Source organism: Babesia bovis, chromosome 3 (assembly GCF_000165395.2).
Source record: "Babesia bovis T2Bo chromosome 3, whole genome shotgun sequence".
In the NCBI taxonomy this organism is placed as follows: Eukaryota; Apicomplexa; class Aconoidasida; order Piroplasmida; family Babesiidae; genus Babesia; species Babesia bovis.
Window position 1 is genome coordinate 575726 of NC_010575.1, and position 16495 is coordinate 592220.

A 16495-nucleotide genomic window follows, 5' to 3' on the forward strand; every position below is an offset into this window, starting at 1 on the left:
TTGATGCAAAAGTGTTCCATAACATTTCATCACAACATAAATGGACAATCAATCCAATGCTACCAAGCGTCACCCCTCTTGTGGTAATGCATCATTTGTTATTGCGGCTTCTCTCATTTCCTGTATATCAGGGTGTATTTGCACCCTGTGAAGTAATGGTAGTTCCATTTGCAGCAATAAATTTTGTTTTGCGAGGCGTTCATTCGTACTAGCTTGGGCATCAACGTGATACGTCACTGTATTTTGATTTCCATCATTCATCTTGAAGGCAGGTGGTAACAACGGAAAGTGCTTATGAGCAAATATCGGTCTTGAGGCTACTATTTTCTGATAAGCCTCATCTGACTTTAGCGAATAAGTATCCCTAGTTGAGCTCGTTAGGAAATAGTCAAGATCTATAGTACCTTCATCTTTGATGGAAGAAACTAAATGTTGAGGTGGCTTAGACATGCTGTTGTATCCCATATCGGAGTCTTCTGCATTGTTTGCGTCTGTAGTTTCGGTATTGTTATTAATCTCCGAAAGATGTGACGAAGCATTTACCATACACTCAAAATACAATGCACTTGGTTGTGATAAAACTGCTGGTTGTATCAGGGAGCTATGTGACAGTGCCACAACTTGCTTTGGTAACTGCTTAGCTTCAGACACCACCTTATCCTTAAATATCATGTTATGTAATTCGCCGTTGGTAGATTCCAATGCAGTGATCAGATCCACGAAATTGCTGGTATCACAACCTCTTACACGACTAAGCATTGCGGCCTTTCGACCGATACGCCTTATTTCCTGGGTTACAAAATTCACCATCAATTCTAACGAATAGCTGTCCATACGCTTGATTCCATGTGAATATGCGATCCAGGCCACGCATTTTTGCAACCATTCTTCGTAATAGTCACCTCGATCGGTTTCTAGTGGCTGTCGATAAATTACATTTGAGCTGCGTGCCGACCTATGCGATTGTGCTAGCGATATGATGACGGTATCTTTATTAAGTTTGAAGGCGCTCTCTGAGCTACCTTCTGGGAATGCGGGATCACATTCTGTATCCATTGTAGCTTATGGACAGAACAATGGATTGCAGTTACTACCTTAGGCGGCTTCAAGCTCCCATGTTTTGACATCAATTATTTTATTAATTTTAAATTACCTACTTTAATATACTACAAAATGTTGGAGTGTGATTGCTTCCTGTGTACACTGTAACCCAAGACGTTGGCAAAAGTTATGGAAAAGTGCGGCTCTCGTTAAACGAGGCATCTATATCATATCATGCCAGAACTAAGATTTTTATATTCTTTCCAAACGTTTCTCAATGTTTCCATGTGTAATACACGATATGTGTTACACTTGCCTTAATGGATTGTATACAACTTAGCCGAGGAAAAAGGCCTCCTAACCCAGGATTCCACACTAAATAAGATATCATGACGTTTGAAAATGTGTATGTGTATCACTATTGTTGTTAGTATACCGCCTATAAATGTGTTAGGCACATACTTTTGAATAACAAGACCGCTGTGGTTTAGACATGTTGCCTATATTTTAATTACAGATACTTTATCGCTTAGGAAAGAGAAAAAACAACAAAATGTATGATTATTATGATATTCTTAATGTCTCTCGGGACAGTTCGGCGGAAGAGATAAAAGCGAGTTACCGTAAGCTGATTCGTCAGTGGCATCCTGATAAGAATGCGATGAAGCATTCTGAATCGCCACAATGTAATACTACCATTCATCGTGCGATGGATTCAATTGATCTTCCACAGGAGATGCAGCGTGACTCTGCTTTCAACAAGATACACTTGGCGTATGCAGTTCTTTCTGATCCCGAGCAACGTAATATCTATGACAAGTATGGCAGTGAAGGTATTTCTCTAAAGAAGTTTTTGCATCATCAGATGGCTAATGAGCGTGATGCATTGCAAGAAATTCCGGAATCCATTGAAGACAGCGTAGTACATCATTCCACTGAACTGCGTAAAGCAACAAATGACGTCGAAATTGAGCGCGGCATAAATGTAATCTTACAGCAGCGTCGATGGGATAAATTCCGTGAATCGCCCGTTCAGGTTATAAGTCACATTACTCTATCCGGTGTCACTCATTTTTTTGATGATCAGATTGCCAGCTTTATGCGTCGTCGTTTATTCCAGATCCGCAAATCCGCTATATCAAATTCCATTGAGATTCATTTGTCTAAGCATTCGCGTATAGGTTACACTTACAGCAGTTCCATTGCTCGTGGTAAGTTTGGTATGTCAACATCAAGTGCGTATGCGTCATCTGAGTTGACCGATACTCTTGAGGGCGCAGCTAACATTGATTGGGGTGAATATATGTCTTTCCGATATGCTTGGTTGTCTCTGAAGAAGAAGTTTTCAGATTACTTATGGGTCAGTGGTATATTTGGTATTGATGGATATTTGTCTCCTATGATGCGTTGTTTAGTGCACAAGAGTTGGGGCGATAACCATGCCGTTGAGATAACAGCATTCCCCGAATTTGTGTTGAACTATGGTTACAATCGTGTTTTGGAGCATGACCTAAAGTTAAACATACAAGCTGCTGTTTCACAGGACGATGTTGGCACTATGGTGCGTGTTAAGGCGTTGTCTAACACAGGTGCTGTTGTTGGTACACGGTGTAGATTCTCCATGATTGGGGGTACATATATCGAGGGCTACATTCGTCAAACATTTTTCACTGAGATATTCGCCAAGGTCAAGCTCGAGTGCAGGTTGCGCTACAACCACAACGCGATATTTTTCATTTTGAAGTTAGTACTCAACAACACTAGGTTGGACTTACCCATTGAGCTTTACAGAGGAAGAACAGAACGCTGCCTATTCTTGGGTACAGCTGCTGCTTGTGGCGTTATGTTGTTACCAGCACTCTCCGAGATTGTTATAAACTACTTCTCCCGTAAAGACAATTTCCTTAGTCAAAATCCTTATCGCCAGTCGCTACGTAGTAGCTTCTATTATCGCTTTCCGGCATTTTCCTATCTGCATTCCCTAAACGATCAGGGCAAGCGTCATGAAAAATACGTATCTTCTGAGAATGTAAAAGACACATATCTATCAAACAGTTCATCACAGTGGTCAGAAGACGCCATGGAAGTCATTGTTACAAAGGACATGGCCTTGGCACGTCAAGAGGGATTATCCCTGTTCAACGTTGCTAAGGCAAGTTACCTCCGCGAGGTTGATTCTGATGGTTTATGTATAATGTTTGCGCTATATGGCCATCCGGAAGCGCTAAATATAATAGATGGATTTGTCACCGTGGATTTGTTTGATGTGACTTTGGAATCTCTTGATGACACATCCACCAAACCCTTGGGGACTGGTAATCGCTTTTCCTATGGTGACGTCACAGTGACCTCCTTACTAAGGCAAAACAATCAATTGCATCTACAACGGCTCTTTGATCGTTATATTTTAGACGTGACAAACGTGCTCATGTCTCGTGTCACGAATTCTTGCCTATCACTGTCCGTCAGTTCCAAGGGCCAGCTTATCGGTTTTGCTGACCCTTGTGCTAATATATTCAACGTCGAGCCCGAGTTGTTTATATGGTAAGTTTAGATCTACGTAATTACAATGGATTATAGCTATCGCTACAAGAGTCGTGTTTACACAGTCAGATTTGGAGATGCTGACCCTGTGGTCTTGCCACAAGCTACGTAGGAACATGCTAGCACAGTATTATGATTACTTCCTATTTGTTTCAAGGACTCAATTTTCTGTGCCCTTTATATGTTATTTAGTTGCATTTTCACAAATGCTAAGAAGGTGGTCAATTCCTTTAATCATGTTTGATGGGTTTGGTAGTACTGGGTATGGAGAATGCTTGACGCTCTCCACATGTGTAAAATCGACCCACCTAACCTTGCACAATGCTGGATTATTCTGATCATATGTTATGAGTAATGACGTTGCTGCGAACGACAGCATATCCTGGAGCATTACCCATTCTTTGATTTTCACTAGTGCGTTGACTACGCATTTACGTACATTGTCTACTTTGTGTAGTACTTCTTGTAAAATGGATACTGTCTCTTCCTTTTTTAACTGTTTTGCCTGTGTAGCTGTTATTTCTAAGGGTCCTTTATCAGTGTCTATGCTTATGGAACATATCCTGAAACCTAGTTCATTTTCGGTAGTTTGGGAGGCTACTATATGCTGCCTCCATGACTTGAGAAGTGAATGCAGTTCTGTAGGGTGCATTCGCGTGAATGGTTCACCAAGTCCTAAGTCTTTTGCTGTAATATTATATAGGCGTTTTATTCCGCTATTCTCTGCTTTGTATGACATCTTCAAGTTTTGCCAGAGTTTTACGCATGCTATGCGCTCTTCTGCGGTTATGCCATTGTATTGTGCATTGTCCAGTGCATTGTGAATACCCAGCTTAACGTCTATGATGGCCGGGCGCCTGTATCCATGTAGGAGGTTCTCTAGCTTGATGGCTCCGAATACATCATTGGATGATCCTGTATCTTCTTCTATCTCAAAGTAGTTAGAATCTGCTAGTTTCTATTTGTTTAGTATATTAAATTACCTTGGGAAATTTTGTCCGTGCTTGGTTCTGGTGTTATGCATTCTGCTTTAACATTGACCACGCCGTAGTAATTTGGTAAAATATTATGCCTGCAGAGCTCCTCAGGATATCTTACACTATCCTTTAGATATCTATAATTCATTGAATCGTGATTTAGGGGTTTGCCATTAACCAGACTATAGAAGACAGCTTCTGATTGGTTGTACTCTGGTATAATTTTGTACACAAACCGTTGTTCCATGTCAAAGAGCATAAGTGATGTTCCACTTAGCTTCTTTTGGCTATGGTGAAAAGGCTGCAAGGGCTGTCTGTTCGATTTCTGGCAATGTTCTGTCATTCTTTCCCGATGGATTCATTGTTGTGTATGCAGCGGATGTTCACATTATCACTAAAATTCCTGTGATGAAAAATTATACCTTATACAGTGTGTTTGCTTATTTTGTCCCTTCTAGTTGCATTATGTAGTGGATTAATACATCTTGATCATAGCTAGTGTGTGGTCGCGCGCCTATGTTGTATAGAGTGGTAATTATATATCTTGTCTATTTCGCAAAAGTTGCCGTTAAAATGGACAGACAGGAGTGCATGCGTCGTGCGGTATGTATATTAATATTTCGTATGTCCAACTGCTACACAGGCGGAATTTGCTGTAGACACCTATATTCAGAATGGCATGATAGTTGGGCTTGGCACCGGTTCTACAGCCAGTTATGCTGTAAGATACTTAGCTAAGCAACTTTCTGCTGCGAAATTGCGTGATGTGACTGCTGTAGCTACCAGTGTGGCTACTTTTAGATTAGTAGGTTACGATTGGAACTCTTTTCCAAATGCAGATGTCTGAGTTGGGTATTCCATCACTTGAGTTTGATGATTCTGTGTCTATAGACGTTGCCATTGACGGTGCTGATGCCATAGACGGTGATTTAAATTTAATTAAGGGTGGAGGAGGGGCACTTTTCCGTGAGAAGCTCGTGGAGCTAGGTGCTCGCAAAGTGATAATTGTAAGGACGTATGCAACTTGTGTATGTGTTTTAGATAGCTGACGGCACCAAAAAGGTCAAGGGTCACCTTCTGCAGGCATTCCACGTGCCGGTAGAGATTGTACAGTTCGGCCATGTTGTTACAATTAGTCGCATTTTGAGTCGTGTAGGACCTCATGTACGTAGTTGGACTAAACGTATGAATGCCGATGGTTCTCTTTACTTAACTGACAATAACAACGTCATTATGGACATTGAATTCGGCCCTACTGACTTACCGAATCTGGACTTTGAGTTGCGATCGGTAATGTGAAGTATTACATAGCAATTACTATATTATAGGTTCACGGGGTAGTTTGTACGGGCCTTTTTCTTGGTATTGCTTCCACTGTGGTGATAGCCCACTCGGATGGTAATCTTGAGGTCCTTTCTCCCGATACTGCCTCGAATTCTTAGTTTGACAGTGATTACTGAGATAAATCATAATATTTACACTTTATAACTATTGATACAGCTTTGTAATTGATTTTTGTTGCTTGATGTGTGTACCATGTCTAGGCACTTACAGTCTGACCCAGATGCACCTTCCTTCTTTGGTGACTGGCGCATTGTTGAAGAACATGAATTCATGAGCCCAACTTCAGCTGTTTTACGTGCAGAATCTGACTATTCTCAGGCTCTGGCTCCTAGTGACGAAAGTGGCACAATCCAGAAGGAGTTGCGTGAGATTAGCTCTACTTTTACATCGCCTAAGGATGAAATTACCGGCCGATTGGCTGAGATAAATCGTGAGACGTCAGGTACGTTAAATGTGTATTGTGTCAATTGATTGTTTTGTAGAGCAGCTGGACAAGGCGCGCCAAAAATTCCTTGCAATCGAGTCTACATGGAAGAAGAACAATTTACAACGGTATTTGGACAGTGATCATTCACTCGGCTTGAAACAATTGAGTCATGTTGACCATAAGTTGGCTCAGGCTGTACGTGAAGTTGTTGAGATGAAGCGTGACGCTGAGATCGCATTAATGGAGTTGACAAAATCCGTCGCTAGTGTTGATTCTTTGATTAGTAAGACCAATCGCCTAAAACGTAGTACATGTACATTTCGACAGCAGGCTAATTATGAAAAGAAGAATAGTTCTATGTCGTTAAAAATGCAAGTTTTCATTGCAGCCATCGCAACATTCGCTGTCTATGCTTTACTAAAATACGTTGGATGGTGACATCGTCAATAATATTAATATTTGAAATACCTGTTTTCTAATGCGGGTTGGAACAATGAAGTAATAAGATGCCAGATTTATAGTCAGAGGTCTGACGTCGTCTTCTGTTTTGTTGCAACATGTAGGTGGTTGCTACCACGGGGAACCATCGACTTTATATATTATTGAATTAAACATGTAAGACAAATATTAATCATGTCAATGTGTATCATCTAGTGTGGTCTAGCGTGTCTTAATTTACACATCTTCATTAAGGTTCATTTGACGCGATGCCGTCGCTCTCTGAACTGCGAGGCCGTTTGGCTAAGGCACAAGCTAGGACTATAGTTTCTAGGCTTAGCAGTTCGCAGTGTATTGATTTATTGCTGAAGGTTTGCCAGAAACGCAATATCACTTTGGTGCCAACTTTGAACGGTGATGAGCTATTGACTTTGAAGCAATTAGAGATCGAAGTTATCCGAATGATAGATGCACATGGCGGTCGCATATCAATTTCGCAAATGGCATCTGCTTTGGCAATACAGCAGAACTACGTTGACTGCACGGTTGAATGTCTATTGAAAGAACACAGTGATCAATATACTCGTCTGCAGAACACTTTGATTAGAAAGGACTACACTGCTTGGTTAATGGGTATTCTAAGCCGACGATTATGTGAATGTGGTTTGGTGAATGTCTGTGATTTTGCCAATGAGTTCGAGTTACCATTTGATATGCTTAAAGTTTTGATATCGCAATCGGATGTTATCAAAGGTCGTATGAACGGTAACATGCTAGAGTCTGGAGAGTATGAAGCCTGTAAGGAGCGTTGTGTCATGTCAGCGTTGGTCGCCACTACAGTGCCAATTTCTACATTACTCCTGTCCACGGTTACCAAGCAGGATGTGAACTTGATCAAGGACACCATTACATCTTTGGTGAAGAAAGGTAAGCTAACTGGTGAGTTTAAAGGTGGTACTTACACTCCAAAAGTGTATTCCGATCACCGGTATGCTGAGATAACTAAGTATTATAGTGTCAATGGCTACGTTGAGCGCAGTAAAGTAGACAATCTGTTAAAGTCCTCTGGAGACTTGCTGCACAAACTATTTCCTGATGCCATGACACTGGATAGTGTCCTAATCAATCGCAAAATTCTGGAACCGATATCAGTACTTGTAAATGAGGCCATTGCACATCAAAGTTGGCGTGATATTGGTGTGATGTTGCCTATTGAATTATCTCCTGGTGATATGTCTGTTATTTTGGATAACATAAAGGGCGCTAATAAGAATGGCTTTGTAGTATGTGGGCTGTATGTGACCACGGCTTTTGAGGATTCGATGGTTAAGTTTGTTGTTGACAACCTGAAAGGGCGCTTCGGTAGTGATGAACTTTTGAGTATATCATCGAATACGACTAAGTTGTTAAATGAGATTAACGGAGTGTTTGACGATGCTTCCGAATCTTCGATATCTGAATGTTGGTCTATAGCCTCCACTGAGTTACTCCCGAGAATCCAGTCTTTGGTAATTTCTGTTATTCGGAAAACATGCGTATCAGAAGACCGTAAAACTGATAATCGTAGCGTGGAAATTGAGGGTCTTTCTCAACAGATAAAGGACAATTACATGAAGTTCGATAGTACCATTAGACTGGTAGAGAAGTTATCTCCTCTTCCTGTTGACAATTCGCACTTGATCATGAAAACCTTGGGGAAAGAGCTGCTTCCCGTTGACTGCCACATGTTACTGCAGCTATATTGCAGCAAGAATTTCATTGACATAACCAGCATCGGAGGCGCTATTACTGCCAACAACCGATCTTCTGTAGTTGAATCTATAAAGGATAAAGAGATACAGACTTTATTCCGGTCATATCTAGATGCCATCAAGCAGAAGGACAGCATTCGTGGCATTGATGTTTCTAAGGAATTAAAGGCTGCTATGTACATTAGTTGCAACGCCAAGAAGGAGCGCAAGAAGTTTATTTCAGGCCAGCTGACACACCACGAGTTACAGTTGGCTGGGCTTAACAGTGACGATGTAATGAGAGCTGCTTACTGCACTCTAATGATTGCGTTACTTCGCAAGGGTCACTATGCCTTTTTAGTGGAAAAAGAGTGGTGCATTCGTGGCTGCATTGACAGTTTAACAGGGCTCCTTGATGAATCCGTTGTGGAGCTCGTAAAGCGCTGTTTAGATACTAACGGTAAGTATTTATTATGTTCCACATATTCTTGCAGATGTCGACAGCGTTGCTGCATGCCAAGCACAAATGAAACAAAGCGGTTCCTAAGATCTTACGTCAACTGTGATCCTTTCGTCCCATATAGAGAGTTTTCCATGATATAGTGCATAATTTCTGGGTGCAACGTCCCAGCTTCGTCGCATTTGACGCAGTTGCTGAGTTGTTGGCGGGCCAGGGTGGATGACGCGTTTGACGTTTCCATTTTTCGGCTTTTGACTTTGAGAAGATCCGATAGTAGGTGATATTCATTGAGGCTGTTGATATCTACTTGATTGATTGGGTATCCTTCACGGTAAGCAACGAGTAATTTAGTTATTTCAACGAATTCCTTCCCGTAAGGCCACGACAATATCTGTGGCAGCAGATCTGATCCTATGAAGAAGTAGAAATCAATTTCTGGATATTGCTGCTGGAAGTGTACCATTGTAAAATAGCTGTCGATATTTTTACCCAATTTGATTTCGTAGTCGCATATACTTAACTTTGATTTATTTGAGTGTAGACTTTCTATTGCGATGTGACATTGCTCCAATCTGCATTCATCACTGACTCTGAATGCCTTATCAGTGCGTTTACCGCTTGGTAACAACCAAATTTCGTCAAAAAATTCCGTTTCGATACATTGACGTAGCATTAGTAAGTGCCCTGTAGTTATAGGGTCGAAAGTTCCGGCAAAAAGAAGCACTCTCATTTGTTTTTTACGTGTTTCCTCCATGATTCATCTGGAATGGTCAGCAAATCCATAACTAGTAGCGTTCTGGAAGATATGGGACTTCCTCATCTATCCACTCTCGGGGTGATAAAAGTTGTATCCAATTCCCATCATCCATTTTGTTAATATTGACCATTCCATTCTATATGAAATAATATATACTTATTAGGAGGCATGCTGTATTTGCACTGTCGTGGTGGTTGTGGATGGCTACACCATGCCCTTTACACTTGTAACTTTTAATGATTATTCACTTGAAATATTACCACTCAATTATGCGATTTGTGGTATTCTCTAGGGAATGACACATTGCATCTTAATGATGAAACCTGGCAATGTGTACCACGTGGCACTAATGACACATCATACTCCCTATGGCTATGAAATCCATTTCTTGGGTTCCCCCAAAGTTATCATATTGTAATATTCAATCTGACATTAGCCATATATTAGTTTACTGTGCACATACAAGTTATCATCCTATGTCAACGTGTCGCGAGACGCAATGCTACATATAAAAACTCGTTAAGAATGTTTACAAATATAGTTATTACGTGGGGGTTTGCAGCCTTGCTGTATGGACATTTGTAAATTATTTTACTATTAGTATCAATGAAGCATGGATGGACAGTAATTCTGGTTATTTGTGTAAGCTTGTTGCTTATTATGTTATATCGTAGTGCAATCCTGGGTATCATTCGGAGTCCTCTTAGCTCAGTTGGTTAGAGCGCTAGACTCTTAATCTAGTGGTCGGGGGTTCGAGCCCCCCAGGGGACTGATTCTTATTTTATAAAATGATATCATTCTTGCCTTTTATATGATATACTCTCGCCTATTACACACGATTGAGTTGTTTCTGGTATATACATATGTTGCTATGTGAACAACTATATTAAAATGTGTTTACCCTTAATATCTACGTCATTGTTTAAAATCTTTACAAACCACTTTTACTGTCGTTTTGGTATTCCACCAGCTGGTTATTCAGTGTGGGACATGCGATAGAGGCTATCGATTATATCCTCGTACCGTTTTTTCGCGTGGTGTCTTCTCAGTTTATTGGTTGTGGTTAGCATATTGTTTCCGATAGAGAAAGGTTCTGCTTCGATATATATTTGTTTGCATCTTTCGAATCCCTTAACATTCGCTTCGTCGTATGCTTGTGCCATTTGCTCCATTATAGCCTCTTTGAACACGGGGTGTTGACAAATATCTTGCAGCGTCATATCACCATGACCTTGACTTTCAGCCCAGTATTGGGCTTCAGTTTCGTCTGGTACCACTATAGCTACGGGGTATACTTCTGTGGACTTTCCGGTAACGAACGCTTGACTGATCAATGCACATCCAATTAGCACTGCCTCTAGTTTTTCTGGTGATATATATTCACCCTGTACCAGTTTGAATAGGTTTTTTCTACGATCAATGATTTTGATAGCTCCATTGGGTAGCAACTCGGCGATATCACCGGTTAATAGCCAACCATCAACGAATGCCTCTGCTGTTGCTTCTGGGTTTCTGAAATACCCGCATGTCACATGCTCTCCTCTGAACATAATTTCTCCTCTTGGGTTTTCGTCTTTGACTGAATATTCGAATTCTGGTAGTGACTTCAGTCTAAATTCCAGTGTCGGTATGATACCTCCGACATGGGTGGTATCAGTTTCGCCTTGTCTATTCATTACAGCTCCTGCTGCAGTCTCTGTCAGTCCATACCCGCTAAGCAATTCAGTACCAAATATAGCCCTTATTCTATCGTAGGTACGCGGCGCCAATGGTGCAGATCCTGTCATCATCCAACGGACATTGCCACCGAACAATGCTGGGAACCTTTTAAATACAATTTTGTCCCAGAATCTGTGCTTACAATTACCTGTATTTCGTAGACGGTTGACTTTTGAGTTTAGTGCTGTATTGAACAACCATCTGATGAACCACGGTTTTCTAGATACATTGGCGAATACCTTGTCATGGATCCTGAAGAACAGTCTTGGCACACTGACAAATACTGTTGGCTTCAAAGTCTCCAGATCGTCGAGTATATTTCTCACATCACCGCTATACACACCAATTTTACCTCCTACGAACAGGGACGAATCTATATAAAGGCGTTCGTACATATGTGCGAGCGGGAGGTAACTGAGGTAGCATTTGACTGCATCTACTGAGATGCCATTTAGCTCCCCGACTACATGGTTGACAACTACTATAAGTGACGCCATTTGTCCCTGTGTCAGGATAACTCCTTTTGGTATTCCCGATGTTCCTGAAGTGTACGATATCGTATTTATCATGGCGGGTGTCGCTGGTTCAAATGGTATTAATGCCTTATCTCCCATATCTAGGATTTCGGAGAAGAGGTACACTGGTATATCTGTTGTTTGTATCATTTCCTTATTCGTTCCTATTACAATGATTACCTTGATTGTGTGCGACATCGCCTTGGGAAGCACACGTGCAAGTTTTTCTGCACAAGCAGGGTCACAAACAACTATATTGATGTCTGAGTTCTCCAATATGTGTATAATAGACTCTTCCCCAATAGTATCATATATGGGCACTATTGTATAGCCGTAACCGTTACAAGTTTGTTCGCATATGAGCCATTCTACACAATTCGATGCATATATACCGATCATGGTAGCTTCCACGGGTTCTGGCGCTAGTACTTCTACTTTATTCACGCCTTTAAGGGAGCGCAATCCACTACCGAATCTTTGTACTAAAGATTCAACTTCTTTGTATGACTTGAATACATATTCTCCTAAGCTACCATCTGCCTTCTTTTCTCTTGAGCCAAGGCATGGTGCATCGGGGTTTAGGCTTAACCCGTGTTGGAATATATCCCACCTGAGTCAATTTGTGAACTATGGAGCTTCCATACATACCCAGTGGCAATTTTCCCATCGTGGACATCCTTGTATGACAGCAGTTTGTCCATATATTTGGGACATCTGTAGATTGGGGAGTATCCTGAACCACATGAGTTAGGGTAGGACTGACTAACCATCTTCTTCTGTGCCCGGCACTGGCAGGGCATAGACATGCTCCGATCTAGGTGTCATTTTAATGGTTATTGAATGGGTCCATGTCTCTATGGTCTTATGTGACCGTATTATCTCTTGCACAGTATGTGCAAGTAGTCTTTGTTTGACAGGTGTTAGAATCCACCAGTTCGGGGTGTTGTTTGACCCAGGCCTTTAAATATATCGTAATACCAAGTTATTGATCTATATTGGCAGGTTTTGTCACTTTATTTATTGCCTGTCTATGCCCCATGCATTAGAAGTGACGTCGTTGCGACAGCTGCGTTCGTATACCTATTCAGAAACAAAATTCTCGCTTTATGGTGATACCATATGACATAGATTACTGCTGTTGCGACACGGGGGTTTGCGCTTGTATCTACGCGCCTCAGTGTCCTTGTGTATTTGCACATGTAGATGGTCCAAGGCATCAATATACTTCTCAACAGCGTCTCATGAAACACATACGGGACCCTAACGCACATATAAGCTATTTCACTTAATTTATCTAGCCGTTGGGTCACTATTAGTCCTTTTTATTGCCCATATATGCTGCTACACACTTAACAACTCGAATGTCTACACACAATAAATTCTTAAGGTGACAATTCTATTTAGTATTATATACTCTAATAGTCTACATTTCTGCAATCCAGTTGTTCATATGTTTTCCTTGGTAATATTACTATCGATTTATTGACATACTATCGTACACAATGAGCTCCACTGAATCTGATGACTCTGGATCGTCTGGATCCGAGATGGAGTCAGTTTGGGAAGGTGACGGTGTTGCTTACAGTATCTTTGATGACTTCCAATCCCCGTATGCCGTGGAAGTATATCGGCACATGGCATCTAAGTTTGGTTTTTGTCATAGTATATTGGGTAAGGGCACATTACATCGTATAGCTTTGGTAACCTACCTTGAGCGTGAGAAGGCTCGTGGTTCAGATCCTTTGGAATCCTACCGTCGTGTTTGTGCGGATCCTTCTATAGTACTCGATCATTTAGATGAGTACATAAACCCTCCATTTAGCAATGAGAAGTTGATTTGGGACTTTTTGGAATCCAGTGATGAGGAGGATGACGAGGGTGTGTTCCAACGTCACCTTCATTTAGAGCGTGGTACTAAAACTGCAAAATCGCAAACCAAAAAGTGCATCCAGGGTGGGTATATAGTTCCTTTATCAAATCAATGCATAGATGATGACTATTTCAAGGGCTACAAAAACCTTGCTATACACCGTGAGATGGTGAACGATCGCGTTAGGACGGGTGCTTATGAGTCTTTCATTAGGCTCAACAAATCGCTTTTCAAGGACAAGGTGGTTCTTGATGTTGGTTCTGGTTGCGGCATACTATCGCTATTTGCCGCTAAGGCTGGTGCTCGTTTGGTAATTTATTGCGTTGTGTCTTAATTAATTTCAGGTTGTTGGCATTGACAATTGTGACAACATGATTAAGATGTCTGAAAATCATGCTCGTATCAACGGTATTGGTAATGTCCAGTTTTTACATGGGAAGGTTGAGGATTCCGATCTAGTTTACTCTGGCGGCGTTGTGCAGTTCAAGCGTGACGACCTTCCTTGTGAACCCTTTAAGTGTGACATTCTTATTTCGGAATGGATGGGTTATGCTCTTTTATATGAAAACATGCTTTCTTCGGTGTTATTTGCTCGTGATAGATATCTTATATCGGGTGGTCTGATGGTTCCTAGTAAGGTTAAGTTAGGGGTAGGTTCTTTGGGTCTATATTATCAATGGTCACAGCTCTTTGCTGTGGACATGTACGACGACATAAAGTCTAAGTTGAACGAATGGGATGAACGTAAATATGGACTCATCCTTGATGGTTTGCGTTACGAGGCACATGAACTGCTTAAGGAGCCAGTCGTTGAAGTGGTCGACCCATCGCGTATTGTCAGCGATGCGAGTGGCATTTGCATCCTAGATTTGGGACGCTTGAATGTGCAAGATTTGGGCAAGGCGCATGAATTCCAGGTAGCCATACACGACGGCTGCAAATGCTCATCTCTAGCTCTATACTTTGACTGCATCTTTGAGCCTGTTGCTAGTGACAGTGCCAATGTCATACAATCGCTAAAGGGCAAACGCTTCCACACACTGGAATCTTATCGGGAAGTTCTTGGTATTGATGAACTCACGTCATACGTAACTTCACCTGATTATCCACACCCCGAGGAACCTATGAGCACTGCTGTTGTGATGTCAACAAGGGCTGACCAGCCGCCTACTCATTGGAAGCAAGTTATATTACATCTTACGGTTGGTTCCTACTTTACTGTTTACATTGGTTATAGGATCACAATAACATGCCTGTGGCCATACAAGGTAAGCCTTCTGATGTACTATTCACTATACCGCAGGCGCCATTGGCGGCAAACTATCGCTTCTTAACAATTCCAGCAATTGCAGATGGTTGGACATATTATTCCAGCCGGATGACACCTCGTTGCTGGGCGAGTGTTACTATAAGCTGATGTAGTCCTGTAGAGGCACTAAGTTAGCTTTATATTTCATAGAACCACTTAATAATGATTATATGACTGTTTGTGGTGTTTGGTTGCGTTATTCTTTTCTTGGTTACTCGCGCTAGCGCGGGTGTAGTGGTATGGGCTATAAGTGCTTCTATATGTATTTATTACCCAGATATCTATTATTGATACAAGTACACACTTTCTGATGATTTCATTAAGACGGCAGAATGGAGCGTGACGTGGCTGAGACTGACCATATTATGTTCATGCTTATTGAGCACTGCAAGGGTATTGAGGACTTGCTGGACACAGTATTTGAATTTTTGGGTCGCCGCAGCGACTTCTTTGATTATGGCGTGGACGATGACCCTAACCAGCACTTGGAGAAGTGTGTTAAGTTGGTCATGCGTCGCTGCCGCAAGGCAGGCGCTGAGGCCATGGAGTCTAAGCGTGAGATGTTTGAGGAGCGCAAGCGCGAGGCTGAGGAGAAGCGCAAGTTAGCTGAGGCTCGTATTGCTGGCCAGGGTGCTTCTAATGTGATTGATGCAACGTCATGTGATGACGATGAGATCATTGAGGTACCCCGTGGTCAAGATTCTGTGGAGACCGTAGAGGAGCCAGTTGAGCAGGTTGACGCGAATGCACCTCCTGCCGGTAATGGAGGTACTACCAAGTGGTTAGTTATTTTATTTTATTGTTGTATATAATTTAGGTACGTCTGGACGCAGACCTTGATTGGCGTTGACTTATCGGTGCCCCTGCCTCCGGGCACCGTGAGTCGCAACGTCAAGGTCGAGATTACTCCCAACAGGCTTGCTGTATTTTTGAAGGGCAATGAATTGTTTTCTGGTGAGCTCCATGACACCGTTAAGAGCGATGACTGTTACTGGACTCTTGCTGATGGCAATACATTGCAGATAACATTGGAGAAGCGTAACCGTAACCAGTGGTGGTCTCGTGTTATTAAGGGTCACCCTGAGATTGACGTGCAGAAGATAGTCCCTGAGAATTCTTCGTTGAGTGATCTTGATCCTGAGACTAGGCAAACCGTTGAGAAGATGATGTTTGAGCAGAGTATGCGTGAGATGGGTATTCCCATAGATGCGCTTTCATCTCAGTTGGAGATGCTTGAGAAGTTCCGTGCGGATCACCCTGAGATGGACTTTTCCAATGCCAACGTCAACGTCGGTTAATGAGGGTATCCAGCACTAAAAACCCATCCATTGATTTAAGTACATTTGGGAATGTTACGTAGATAA

General features: G+C 41.8%; 10 protein-coding genes across 10 annotated transcripts; 6 read left to right on the forward strand and 4 right to left on the reverse strand.

Moving 5' to 3' along the window:
- Positions 1-69: 69 nt before the first annotated feature.
- Positions 70-1175, reverse strand: BBOV_III002430 (uncharacterized protein; the record flags this gene model as incomplete). Its single annotated transcript, XM_001611327.1, has 1 exon — positions 70-1175. Exon 1 carries the CDS (start codon positions 1054-1056, stop codon positions 70-72), a length of 987 nt encoding a protein of 328 aa, XP_001611377.1. The 5' UTR covers positions 1057-1175.
- Positions 1176-1492: 317 nt separating this feature from the next.
- On the forward strand, positions 1493-3700 carry BBOV_III002440 (DnaJ domain containing protein). Its single transcript, XM_001611328.2, has 2 exons — positions 1493-3585; positions 3622-3700. Exons 1-2 carry the CDS (start codon positions 1595-1597, stop codon positions 3695-3697), a joined length of 2067 nt encoding a protein of 688 aa, XP_001611378.1. The 5' UTR covers positions 1493-1594; the 3' UTR covers positions 3698-3700.
- A 69-nt stretch (positions 3701-3769) lies between these two features.
- BBOV_III002450 (Inositol polyphosphate kinase family protein) lies at positions 3770-5011 on the reverse strand (the record flags this gene model as incomplete). The annotated part of the gene is made up of 2 exons (XM_001611329.1): positions 4569-5011; positions 3770-4533 (listed from the first exon to the last, which is right to left on the reverse strand). Exons 1-2 carry the CDS (start codon positions 4903-4905, stop codon positions 3770-3772), a joined length of 1101 nt encoding a protein of 366 aa, XP_001611379.1. The 5' UTR covers positions 4906-5011.
- Positions 5012-5116: 105 nt separating this feature from the next.
- BBOV_III002460 (putative ribose 5-phosphate isomerase A) lies at positions 5117-6073 on the forward strand. Its single transcript, XM_001611330.2, has 5 exons — positions 5117-5165; positions 5206-5367; positions 5402-5569; positions 5604-5852; positions 5891-6073. The coding sequence occupies exons 1-5, from the start codon at positions 5136-5138 to the stop codon at positions 6002-6004; spliced, it is 723 nt and encodes a 240-aa protein (XP_001611380.1). The 5' UTR covers positions 5117-5135; the 3' UTR covers positions 6005-6073.
- Positions 6071-6835, forward strand: BBOV_III002465 (putative integral membrane protein). Its single transcript, XM_051767746.1, has 2 exons — positions 6071-6348; positions 6389-6835. The coding sequence occupies exons 1-2, from the start codon at positions 6099-6101 to the stop codon at positions 6769-6771; spliced, it is 633 nt and encodes a 210-aa protein (XP_051623753.1). The 5' UTR covers positions 6071-6098; the 3' UTR covers positions 6772-6835.
- Positions 6836-6961: 126 nt separating this feature from the next.
- Positions 6962-9049, forward strand: BBOV_III002470 (uncharacterized protein). Its single transcript, XM_051767440.1, has 2 exons — positions 6962-8961; positions 8996-9049. Exons 1-2 carry the CDS (start codon positions 7041-7043, stop codon positions 9046-9048), a joined length of 1974 nt encoding a protein of 657 aa, XP_051623412.1. The 5' UTR covers positions 6962-7040; the 3' UTR covers position 9049.
- Positions 9050-9051: 2 nt separating this feature from the next.
- BBOV_III002480 (Cytidylyltransferase family protein) lies at positions 9052-9846 on the reverse strand. Its single transcript, XM_001611332.2, has one exon. It carries the CDS (start codon positions 9713-9715, stop codon positions 9053-9055), a length of 663 nt encoding a protein of 220 aa, XP_001611382.1. The 5' UTR covers positions 9716-9846; the 3' UTR covers position 9052.
- Positions 9847-10674: 828 nt separating this feature from the next.
- BBOV_III002500 (fatty acyl-CoA synthetase family protein) lies at positions 10675-12918 on the reverse strand. The gene is made up of 3 exons (XM_051767088.1): positions 12720-12918; positions 12601-12685; positions 10675-12562 (listed from the first exon to the last, which is right to left on the reverse strand). The coding sequence occupies exons 1-3, from the start codon at positions 12775-12777 to the stop codon at positions 10693-10695; spliced, it is 2013 nt and encodes a 670-aa protein (XP_051623413.1). The 5' UTR covers positions 12778-12918; the 3' UTR covers positions 10675-10692.
- A 497-nt stretch (positions 12919-13415) lies between these two features.
- BBOV_III002510 (Methyltransferase domain family protein) lies at positions 13416-15280 on the forward strand. The gene is made up of 6 exons (XM_001611334.2): positions 13416-13905; positions 13942-14132; positions 14167-14472; positions 14509-15024; positions 15060-15090; positions 15126-15280. The coding sequence occupies exons 1-6, from the start codon at positions 13455-13457 to the stop codon at positions 15242-15244; spliced, it is 1614 nt and encodes a 537-aa protein (XP_001611384.1). The 5' UTR covers positions 13416-13454; the 3' UTR covers positions 15245-15280.
- A 132-nt stretch (positions 15281-15412) lies between these two features.
- Positions 15413-16458, forward strand: BBOV_III002520 (N-terminal conserved domain of NUDC family protein). The gene is made up of 2 exons (XM_001611335.2): positions 15413-15912; positions 15949-16458. Exons 1-2 carry the CDS (start codon positions 15464-15466, stop codon positions 16427-16429), a joined length of 930 nt encoding a protein of 309 aa, XP_001611385.1. The 5' UTR covers positions 15413-15463; the 3' UTR covers positions 16430-16458.
- Positions 16459-16495: the final 37 nt, after the last annotated feature.

Bases quoted from the DNA above. Each gene is read 5' to 3' on its own strand.
- BBOV_III002440 (XM_001611328.2), top strand. From the start codon at position 1,595: ATGTATGATTATTATGATATTCTTAATGTCTCTCGGGACAGTTCGGCG. The intron at 3,586-3,621 runs GTAAGTTTAGAT...AATGGATTATAG, and splicing joins GAGCCCGAGTTGTTTATATG to CTATCGCTACAAGAGTCGTG.
- BBOV_III002460 (XM_001611330.2), top strand. From the start codon at position 5,136: ATGGACAGACAGGAGTGCATGCGTCGTGCG. The intron at 5,166-5,205 runs GTATGTATATTA...ACTGCTACACAG, and splicing joins AGGAGTGCATGCGTCGTGCG to GCGGAATTTGCTGTAGACAC. The intron at 5,570-5,603 runs GTAAGGACGTAT...TATGTGTTTTAG, and splicing joins GTGCTCGCAAAGTGATAATT to ATAGCTGACGGCACCAAAAA.
- BBOV_III002465 (XM_051767746.1), top strand. From the start codon at position 6,099: ATGTCTAGGCACTTACAGTCTGACCCAGATGCACCTTCCTTCTTTGGT. The intron at 6,349-6,388 runs GTACGTTAAATG...ATTGTTTTGTAG, and splicing joins GATAAATCGTGAGACGTCAG to AGCAGCTGGACAAGGCGCGC.
- BBOV_III002470 (XM_051767440.1), top strand. From the start codon at position 7,041: ATGCCGTCGCTCTCTGAACTGCGAGGCCGTTTGGCTAAGGCACAAGCT. The intron at 8,962-8,995 runs GTAAGTATTTAT...ATATTCTTGCAG, and splicing joins GCGCTGTTTAGATACTAACG to ATGTCGACAGCGTTGCTGCA.
- BBOV_III002480 (XM_001611332.2), bottom strand. From the start codon at position 9,715: ATGGAGGAAACACGTAAAAAACAAATGAGAGTGCTTCTTTTTGCCGGA.
- BBOV_III002500 (XM_051767088.1), bottom strand. From the start codon at position 12,777: ATGACACCTAGATCGGAGCATGTCTATGCCCTGCCAGTGCCGGGCACA. The intron at 12,686-12,719 runs GTTAGTCAGTCC...CATGTGGTTCAG, and splicing joins GCCGGGCACAGAAGAAGATG to GATACTCCCCAATCTACAGA. The intron at 12,563-12,600 runs GTATGTATGGAA...AAATTGACTCAG, and splicing joins GATGGGAAAATTGCCACTGG to GTGGGATATATTCCAACACG.
- BBOV_III002510 (XM_001611334.2), top strand. From the start codon at position 13,455: ATGAGCTCCACTGAATCTGATGACTCTGGATCGTCTGGATCCGAGATG. The intron at 14,133-14,166 runs GTAATTTATTGC...AATTAATTTCAG, and splicing joins CTAAGGCTGGTGCTCGTTTG to GTTGTTGGCATTGACAATTG. The intron at 15,025-15,059 runs GTTGGTTCCTAC...CATTGGTTATAG, and splicing joins AAGTTATATTACATCTTACG to GATCACAATAACATGCCTGT.
- BBOV_III002520 (XM_001611335.2), top strand. From the start codon at position 15,464: ATGGAGCGTGACGTGGCTGAGACTGACCATATTATGTTCATGCTTATT. The intron at 15,913-15,948 runs GTTAGTTATTTT...TATATAATTTAG, and splicing joins AATGGAGGTACTACCAAGTG to GTACGTCTGGACGCAGACCT.